The sequence below is a fragment of the Gymnoscopelus braueri genome (genome assembly GCF_963280865.1).
Source record: "Gymnoscopelus braueri genome assembly, chromosome: 5".
Lineage (NCBI taxonomy): Eukaryota > Metazoa > Chordata > Actinopteri > Myctophiformes > Myctophidae > Gymnoscopelus > Gymnoscopelus braueri.
In genome coordinates this window covers 18,805,003-18,815,620 of record NC_137606.1, presented here as the reverse complement: position 1 = coordinate 18,815,620, position 10,618 = coordinate 18,805,003, and the positions used below count along the sequence as shown (strand labels likewise).

At 43.1% G+C, this 10,618-nt stretch overlaps 1 protein-coding gene across 1 annotated transcript; it reads right to left on the bottom strand.

Annotated features, from left to right (window-relative positions):
- Window positions 1-7,719: 7,719 nt before the first annotated feature.
- On the bottom strand, window positions 7,720-8,631 carry LOC308085760 (nuclear transcription factor Y subunit alpha-like; the record flags this gene model as incomplete). The annotated part of the gene is made up of 1 exon (XM_080429072.1): window positions 7,720-8,631. The coding sequence occupies one exon, from the start codon at window positions 8,629-8,631 to the stop codon at window positions 7,720-7,722; it is 912 nt and encodes a 303-aa protein (XP_080285198.1).
- Window positions 8,632-10,618: the final 1,987 nt, after the last annotated feature.

The window sequence follows — 10,618 nt, the reverse complement described above, 5'->3', positions numbered from 1 at the left end:
CTGTCTGTCTCTCTCTCTGTCTCACTCTCTGTCTCTGCCTCACTCTGACACAGTGTGTATAAGATGTCACACTATACCTTTGTCCACCTTCCTCTCTCTCTAACTCTATTCATGTATTTATTCTATGTTTATAGTTTTCTCCCTCTGCATCCTTCGTTCTCTCTCTCCTCTCTCTCTCTAGTCGTCGGGGGGCAGTGTTCTCTTTTGGAATGTTGGCCCTCATCCTTGATTTGAGCGCTAGATGTTACCATGGAAACTAGGAGACACTACATCACCTCAAGTAGAAGTTTCTCCAAGTGTGTGTGTGTGTGTGTGTGTGTGTGTGTGTGTGTGTGTGTGTGTGTGTGTGTGTGTGTGTGTGTGTGTGTGTGTGTGTGTGTGTGTGTGTGTGTGTGTGTGTGTGTGTGTGCCTGCGTACGTGCGTGCATGCATGTGTGTGTGTGTGTGTGTGTGTGTGTGTGTGTGTGTGTGTGTGTGTGTGTGTGTGTGTGTGTGTGTGTGTGTGTGTGTGTGTGTGTGTGAATGTGTGCGTATGTGCCCTTGCTTGCATCGTGTGCATTTGCGCGTATGTGAGTGTGCACTCTAGTGGGCGTGTGTGCATGTGTGTGCGCAGGACAAACCCAAAGTGCTGATTGTGGATTTCCATTTTTCTAACTCTGAGCTGCGTAAATAGAGGGAACTTCCCCACTCCAACTGCATTAAATATGACAGACAGACCCAAACACAACTGTTCTGGCACACACGCGCACACACACACACGCACACACACGCACACACACTGCTGAGTAACAGCTAATGGGGAAAGCAGAGAGAGATATGAATAGATAGTGGGATGACCGGGGGGGCTGCCAGAGAGGGGTGGTGCGAGGAAGGAATGAAAAGAGGGGTGTCCTGGCCATAGACATGGTTACCATAGTAACAGAGGTACAGTGGATATGTTGTACGTGGATATCCCGTATCAGAGTTAGAGGCAGAGTCCTCGAAGGCTCTCTCACACAATAATACGCCTGCACATTTAGAGGCATGCAAATACACACACACACACACGCACACACGCACACACACACACACACACCCACACATACACACATGCGCGCACACACACACATGCACCCACTAGGGATGGGCATTTGGGCTTTTTTGTAAACATGTACTGTACATATCCGTGTTCAGCCATAGCCTGAAGTGACATTTACACTTCAGGCTTAACATACATTTTTTAACACAGCAACTTAACCACATGAACCCTAGCGTCCGTATTCTGGGCATGCATATCATATTAGGTGAACATCCATTGAAAATGCAAAAATAGAAGATTTACAAGCTTACGACGTGCCACAAAACTTGTAGATCGGCTATTTTTGCCAATTACATTTTGTGTGGAGGGAAAAAAGGAAGTGAGCAAGTGTAGATCCCTGGGGGACCCTGGCCAACAAAGCGGTTCAGCGGTATGCCGCAACCGTCATCACTACTTGCAGTGAACAAAGCCATCTCAAAGCCTACGGTTTGACAATGTGTACGTGGCTCCAAATGTTCGATTAAGCTTCAAAATCCCACATTTTCAACAACAGAAAGAGGTTGGTCATCGAGCATAATGAATTCAGTGACTTTCTCCCTACTAGCTTTGCTTTATTGCTGTCTGGAGGGAGTTTCTCACACTTCTGAATTGTTTGTTGTGGCACAGTTTTCTTCTTGGTACTCGTTGACTCTGAATTCGGCTCTGTACACTCCTTTCCATCTTCTTGCTTCTGCAAGTGTTTATTCAAGTTTGTGGTGTTAAAGTTTGCAAATGCTGTTGCCACCCCTCAAACACTCTGCATAAACTGCACTCTGCAGCTGTTTTGCTTTTTTCTTCCTTGAGCTTAAAATAACCACACAGCTGATGAGGTCTGACTCACCTTCACGCTGCACTGTTCTCGTTTCATGACACATCTCTCTTTACAGCATGTCACATTTATGCGATATCATAATAGCGTCCTTCAGGCGTTCTCACCCTTCCTATCTGACCCTCCCCTGACCCCGTTCCCTCGACCTGTAACCCCTGACACTGGCGGCCCTCCTCCCAGCTCTCCCCAACACTTAGAATATGATCTATACTTGTGATTATGCATATCGTCGCTGTCGGGTGGAAACCTTGTATGTCCAAAACGTTTCCTTTTATCCCCCAAACATATATATATATATATATATTTTTTTTGCAGATATACAAGCTCACGAGCTTGCAGATCTACTATTTGCACTACTTTTGTGCAACACTGTTATATGATGACGTAGTGCATTCATTTACACGAAAAAAAATACAATTTAAATATGGACTGCCTGACGATATTATACTGCATACATATAGCCAGCAATGTTTTGTTTCTGAACAGCATAAGTCTTTAAAAATGTATTATGAATGATTTTTTTAAAAATCATAACTAACAAACAAACAAACAGTTATTCCCTCCTTATCACCCACAATAAAAAAAACATTCACGCTGCTGGTTCTCTTTCCCCTGCAGAAGGGCTTGTAGAGCTGCCATGAGCAAACACAGGCTGAGGAAACTCATTCATTTTCTTGCCCCTGACCTTTGTTGATGGTGACTGAGAAAGCCAGCATGATGCAATCGTCCTTAGGTGGATCAAACGGAACAATATTTTTGACTTGTCATGGAGCTTTCCAGGCTCTTCTGAAGTTTCTATTCTTTTGTCTGGTCCTTTTGAATGTATCTGTCTGACCGTGTCCCTTTCAAGACCATATCAAGGTTCAAGGTTCAACTTTATTTGTCAGCTATACCTACTAGAAAATACTGTTCCTGAAGAAACAGCGTGGGTTCGCTAAGAATGTTGATAGTATTAAGTATTGATAGTGTTAAAAGTGTTATAAGTATTAAAGTATTATTAGTGTTAAAAGTAGGGATGAGTACTATTCATCTTTGAACCAACACGGTATGGTACCCAGTACCAGGAATTCAATACAGTACCCACATTTTATATTTGACACACTGTAATAACACATGTTCAGTTCAACACGGGCCGATAGGCCTATATCTATTGAAAATAGCTATTGCACCGGAATACAAGAAAAGTTTACGTGAATAAAATAGGTTACAATATGCAGCTATGATCAATGTATGATCATAACAAAGATGATCGCAACAGGCATATAGGCCTGGCTATTGCAGTTACAAATGATTAATTATCAAAGTAGGTTAAAAGCATTACAGGCAGATAGAATCGAAAATGTCGTCCTGCACAAATTCAGTCATTTCAAACTTGCAATTACAACAGCAAACAAAGTTAACTCAAATTATGTTTAAACATATGCAATCAAAATCCGACGTTCTCCTCCATCGATTGTAGTCTACTACAGCATGAGACAATGGGGCTTGCACTTGAAACTGTCTATGATTTAAAATAGTTAAAACATTAAGATAAATCTCTCTCAAATGCTAGGAGGCAGAACTTTTTTGGTGACTCATTTTGTTTGTGTAGCCTACTGGGGTGTTGTTGAGGGTGTGAATTGCCCTCTTGCCCACCCCAGTCATCTTTTGTTAAGCGATGAGCGATTAATCACTGCGTCTCTAAACAGAAATTTTAATACAGTTTGTGATGCAGTGGACATATTTGAAGGTGTTGTTGGGGGGAAGGTAACTTACTTGCTGCCCATGTGCCCGAGTGCCCGTCCATCTATTGTTAAGCAGAGACGTCGGTGATTATTATAATGTTCGGTTGCTAAGGTAACCCGGTGGTTGCTAGGGTAAAACCGTCCGTTGCTAAGGTTAAATTGGTGGTTGTTATGGTAAAACAGGGGTTCCAGGGTAAAACATTAATGAGAAATATCTTTTGAATGTGCTCTGCCTTTAAGAGACTGACCTAAGGCTAACAGTGTCAGGTGCAGTTAATTAGTGGGATATTATGAGTGTAGCAGAGGGTAGAGGAACATGGGTTTGTTCAAATGGTCATATTACGCCAAAAAGTATACATTGCACGACTTAGATAATTACATCAACATATTCAGTGTGCACACATATTGGTGTGTATCTAGTCAAAGAATAGTGGGGAAAAAAGTGTAAATATTTGTATATTTTTGGGCGGTGAAACCGCCCCTATATGTGAGGTTTGGACATTGCACCCCCCCAACCCTGCGCTGTGATTGGCCACCAGTGTACCCCCCTAACCCTGCACCGTGATTGGCCAATCACAGTCTATTCAGGACTGTGATTGGCTAGTGAAACATGACACATGTGCACTTAAAAAAAACACAGTTATGTTTTTTTTAAAGTTAGGGGTGTACAATGGTTGGTCCACAATATTACTTTTCTTTAAGTGAACTTCCATCACTGTGATGACCACTGTGACCACACCGCCCACTTCACACTGGGTGTGATTTTTGGGCGGTGAAACCGCCCCTATAAGTGAGATTTGGAAAAATGTACATTTTCCTGCGCTGTGATCTGGGCCCAGGAAATTTGTAGAATTATCCTGCGCTGTGATTGGCCAATCACAGTCTATTCAGGACTGTGATTGGCCAGTGTCACATGACACATGTGCATAGCCCTATATAAGAAAGCATAACTTGAAAAAAACCAAATAATTGTTTTTTTCAAGTTATGGTTTCGTCCATCATAAAGAGTGTTTCAATAAATGTATTTATCTTTTGTACATGATTGGTTGACTCCATTCAGTATTGTGATTAGCTAGCAAGACACCGCCCACTTCACACAGGGTGTGATTTTTTATCTGTCTCTGAGTTTTTAGTAAAAAAAAAATGTATATCTCAAAAAGTTCTAAAGATATCAAAAATACTAGTAGTATCCGACATGTCCTAAGCAAACCGAACGTTGTGGAGTTGGAACTATGAAGGACTAGTTAGGTGCCAAAAAACGGGCGGAATAAATAAATAATAAATAGTGAAGATAACCCACAATTACTTGCTTAAGTAAAAGGCACGTGAAATTGTTATTGTGCACTAAAAACCAACACAGCAGCTACAGTCTAAATAATTAAAATGTTAAAAACTCAGTGTTAGATGTGATCTGTGTTAAAGACTAAGCTGCATAAATAAATATTGGCTCAAGTGCAAAACCGCATTGTCATAGGTTCAATTATATTAGCCACACCCATATGTGACCTTAGTCCTGGCAATGTAATGTTCAGTGTGTGTTCATAAGTCTGGTGGCAGCCAAGAAGAAAGTGCTCCATAGTCTTTCTTTGCGGCTGGCAAGGCTCATAATCGTTTGCCAGTCTGGTCCCAGGCTAATTATATATGCCCATATAATATGGGTAGTTTGATATGTCCCTATATGGGCATATCGGTTGGATCGGTGGTTCTGGACAACCAGATCTCCATATGCCTATATATGGAAGACGGACAGAGAGCCAGGAGACCACAAATCCTGGCTCATGAATAGTGCATGATGCCCCAGTGGTGGCCTACAACTCGTACTGACTAGAGCTCATGACATGCTTTTACTGACCAGAGCACATTTTTCGGCTACTCTGCCATGTAAATCGCTCAGGATAAGAGCCTCTACTAAATACCTAAATTACAAATCGTAAATTGCTTACCAGTTATATTGTAATTTTTGCCAGAACCAAGGGGTCGGGCTTACATGAGGCTTTGTACCTGTTTCGTCCATACATGGGCATGGTCACTTTGTCCTCCGGCCCCAGCCAAAAAAAAATCTGTCCCCCAAAAAAGTCTGTCCATACATGGGCATAGAAGGGACACACGTGTGTCCCAGCCATAAAAGTCTGTCCCCCTTTCCTCCATACATGGGCATAGACACAGGCTGACACGTCATGTGAAGTCTGGGTCTGGCAGAACCAGGTCTCCTGGTCTTGTTAATGAATACAAATATTGCTCCCTACATTTTGATGAGTGCTCCTAAATCTTTTCTTGTGCTCCTAATGTTTTGAAATCGAAGCAAGAGGGTTTATGTGTCAGTCACTCATTCAGGTGCAGAATGTTTGCAAGATTGTGCAACAATATACACAAGATAAAACTGAAATTGAAATAAAAAGAACAAAAATATAATATAAAGAAAAAGCCATTGTTTGGAAGCCATTGTTTGGACCGTGGTGCGTTCGTTTTTCATTCGCGCTAGGCCTGCTTGGCCTAAACAACCCTAACCGGGAACAAATGGCTAATCGGCTGGTGAGCCACACTAGCTTGCGTGAACTCACGTTAAATGGGTTTCTCTTATTCTGAATCATATTTAAATCCATAATGCTCCTCCTTCGGCGGCGTCAGCTTTTTCTGCTATGATAATGCCAGTAAATTAGCAAAATTTGCTCATGTACTGCAATATAAATCTATATATTATCAGCGTTAGCAGCAAAAAAATAAAAACTCAGCACAAATGATGTACAATGGGGAATGCACAGAATTAGGGGCAGAATGATTTAGTATCAGATGTATAGAATATATAGCAATACATTCAGAATTCCGATGTTTGCTTTGTAGTCCTTTGCTTCCATTGGTAAAAGTGACGGCCTAAAGGGGAAAGGTACTCCATATGGGCCGAATACAAACTTGTAATAACCATAATTGTCTCCGCCAGGCCGAAGGCATGGCGAGAGAGTATGTTTTACCCCCTGTCCGTCAGTCCGTGTGTGTGTGTGTGTGTGTGTGTGTGTGTGTGTGTGTGTGTGTGTGTGTGTGTGTGTGTGTGTGTGTGTGTGTGTCCGTCTGTCACCAGCTAATCTCCGGCACCGTTGGCCCGGTCGCTTTTTATATTACTCCTACAAATTTTATCCAAACGTCATGCAAATCAGTACACAGTATCACTATAGTCATGTGATTAACACGGATCTGTCCAATTTCCCATATTCTATCCTCATTGCCTAAGGTTGGCTTCCAAAGTTTGCAGGATTGGTCCGTTTTGAACAAAATGCCTCAAAGTATACACACACCTTGCGATTTCCGTGAAATTTCACACGCACATTCCCACTAAGCCGAGGAAGAAATGCCACCCTTCTCACATTGGCCTGTTATAGCGCCACCAGCAGGTCTAATTTAGCAAAACAAATTTTTGGAACAAAATGCCTCAAATCATGAATGCAGTGTCACGTGTCTCGTATTTCTGGCTCCTCTTCTCTTCATTGAAAAAAAAGAGTGACGTTGTTGTTGCCATTGTTTCACCTCTCCCTTTCTCTGCGAAATATCACCACTGACCTCAAAGATGTGAATACAGATCAGAAGCCCGGTGAGTACGTCATAATCTGGTTCAAATCAAGTGTTGCGGTAGATTTGTGTGCCATATATGAATTAATAATCACATCGCAGACAAACTGTCCCTCCAGCCTCACGTCACCAGCCTATAGATACATGTCCACGAGGAAGCAACCAATCGGATGCAAGCTATCTCTCTACGGTATGGGATGCTCCCTATATTAACTCCTGAATGTCAGATGCAAGCATTCATTACTGCACTGACTTACACATAGAGGTAGGGAGGGAGAGGACAAGCGACAGAGACAGATCCATATGCGCGTCCAAACGCTTGCTTTCAAGAGGACAGGGCTGGCTGTGTGTCGTCCTGCTCCATTTAAGCATCCAGCCATGTATGGCTAGTCTCCTGCAGAGACGTACCGTAAAAAGTTAATTTCAAGCCCTGGTACAGTGGGCTGATGGCTTAGCTAGAGGGTGGTGGATTTTGGTGGCTGTGCTCTCAGATGGAGGTATTATATTTGTGATTGTGCCACGACACCCAGATAATTTGAGCCACCGTATCATCTGTCAATGTTTGGGCTGCTTCCTGCTGTTGCTGTTCCAGGGCTAAAGGCATTATCTTCCTTCTCCTTGGGTGAAAAGAAACGTCCTCCGTCTACCCGCTTTCGCTGCATGGCATGACGGTGGCGGGACTCGTGGAGGTATCTCTTCCTTTCCTTGGGAACCTTGCCCTCTGCCTCCAGCTTGGCACGGGCCTGTCGTCGTTTGAGGATGCGATGGTACTGCTTGGCGTTGACGTACAGAGGCTCTTCTTCCAGCATCTCAACCCCTGGCAGGGGGGCACGCTGCATGGCTGGCATGGCACCACCTCCAGACAACAACTCTGCAGTGGGTCTTACCATGCCCATTCCACCTGTATTGACCATGTTGCCAGAGACTGGCAGGGTTACAGACACAGTGTCTTGGCCACCGATGGTGGTGTTGGTGTTGTTGCCACCGACCTGTACAATATGGTCACCGGCCAAGCTGGCTGCAGGGATGGTGATCATTCCCTGCTGGATGGCGGTGCCATCTGCTTTGACGGGCTGGTAGACCATGGTCTGTCCATCAGCCAGCTGGCCCTGCATGCCGATCTGTGGGCCATGGTTCTGTCCAGCAGTGATGACTGTGTGGCGCTGCTGCTGAGTGATGAGGTGCTGGGGATGCCCCTGCTGGCCATGGAGCAGCTGCAGGGTCTGACCGCCCTGCAGCTGGATCTGTCCTGGCTGCATCAGCTGGATCTGTTGTACTCCATGGGCTGCGGGCACGGGGACCAGCACCATGACACGTTGCCCGGATGAAGTGATAAGCTGGCCTCCACTCGTTTGAGCCATCTGCGGTTGCCTCTGGACCAGCTGCTGGGTATGTCCACTAGCAGTGTGCATGACTATCTGATCCCTAGTCGTGGTTGTGACAGTGGGGTACTGCTCCATAGCGAGTTAATGACACAATTATCTTATTTCTCAGCTGACACAACAGCAACAGGGAGGAGTGACAGCCTACTTATAATTATTATCCACCACATTTTTGAAAATGTGATATATGCCATATATGTATAAAGTCCAGCTATCTCTGTGTGTCGGTCCTCAGTTGTATTCCTAAATATGGAGATGACTAATGACATATTACTGGCATCATAGACAGGCTCTACTACTTTGACAACTGGTACCAGATTTGTACTACACAAATTATTTGTACGGTATGACGTCATTTGTTAGCATAGTGTGACGTCACATAAAGCATTACATCACTCGATCTAATATTGCATGAGTAATCCAACGCATCAAACCTGCTCTTCCTACGTCTCTTTATTGATGACGATATAAGCAGTTCAAAACTGTTGAACTTGAACTTCATAGTAAGCTTCATAGTGACCTTTGATCCTTTCAACCCAATTAATGATCTCTTCAGGATCTACTTTTTGTTTAATTAAAATCTGGATATCTATTTTCAAAGTATTCTACTAACAAAATATCTGTTTGTGTGTTCTTATGGTATGTGCAAGGCAATTTGTGATGAAAAGTAAATACTTTTGATAAAGAAGATGATCCCAGTATATGGACTTTCAATTTATCATACCTTTAATTACCGTATTGTCACCTCAATGGTGGCAAATAAACCCCACAAGTGTTTTTAGTTGGTCATCTGGCTCAGATTGAGTGATCTACCTCTACCATGATTCCTGCCTAATGCCTGATATCTGTTATAAGAACTGTGATAAATGTTGACAGGGGAATGCACCACTTAAACCAAAAGGTGCAAGTGCAAAAAAAATAAGATATTTTCTGGGGCTTTTTATGCCTTTATTGATAGGACAGTAGGCTGACAGGAAATGGGGAGAGAGATGGAGTCGGGATCTGGAGTCGAACCTGCGACACGCTGGCAAGCTGGATTACCAGCGTATGTGGTATGCGCCTGGACCGTTAGGCCAGCGGGCGAAGCCAAGATGAGCAATTATGGCAAAGTTACTGCTAAATTATTGCTTAAATGTATAATGGAGACTGTAAAATTATTTGGTTTCCACTTGACTGTTACAAAAGTCTCAATCGTCATACTGTAATCTGTAAGTACTTGGTAAGTAGAATTTGGATGATATTTGGATGATTTGTAAGGTGCAGGTGGGTTTAGAAGGCACAGTAATAAGCTATCAAGCATGCCAACAGCACTCAGCCCTCAAGACAGGACTTTGGTACATAGTACAGTGCTGTGGCAACGTTATGCATTCTCACTCCATCATTTTTGAGGCTTGGTTACCTTTCACATCTGATGCTGATGCATAGCATGCCCTTTGATCATAACTACATCCATATCGGTGTGCAACTCAGATGGCGCTGAGTCAGTGGAAGCTGGCTTCGCAATGCTTGGCGTGGGCACTGCCTTGTCAATGTTTTAATCTCGTTTTCAATATTTTTTTAATGGAGTCATTGCTTTGTTGTCAATCAGGTCCACATTCTGTCGCCATTCATGTGACGTACAAATGCCCCCCACAAAGACATTGTGGGGGGCCCAAGTGTTGATATGTGACAAATCAGGAGTGAGAATGTGTTGTGGAAATATACTTGGCATTTAAACTAATGTATAAATGAAATAATATGATATAATTCCCATGATGAGGAAAGAACTGGCAAATATTGACAGCTGCTGTTGATGTGCAATAAGTGTAACTCATTCATGAAAATGTGAATTGACGTATTACGAAGTATCGAGTAAAATTTGAAAGAAATACATTGCATGACACAGAGTGCATGACTCAAAATGTGTTCTCAGAGATCTGGTTATGTTGACTAGTGCAGAACAGTAATGTCATGAGCAAAATGGAAATTATTTTCATTCACAAGAACATTTTCTCACTCTCAAACATGTAAACATTGAATACTGACAATTTGGGGGGCATTGAGCCACACTTCCTTGCCGGGTCAA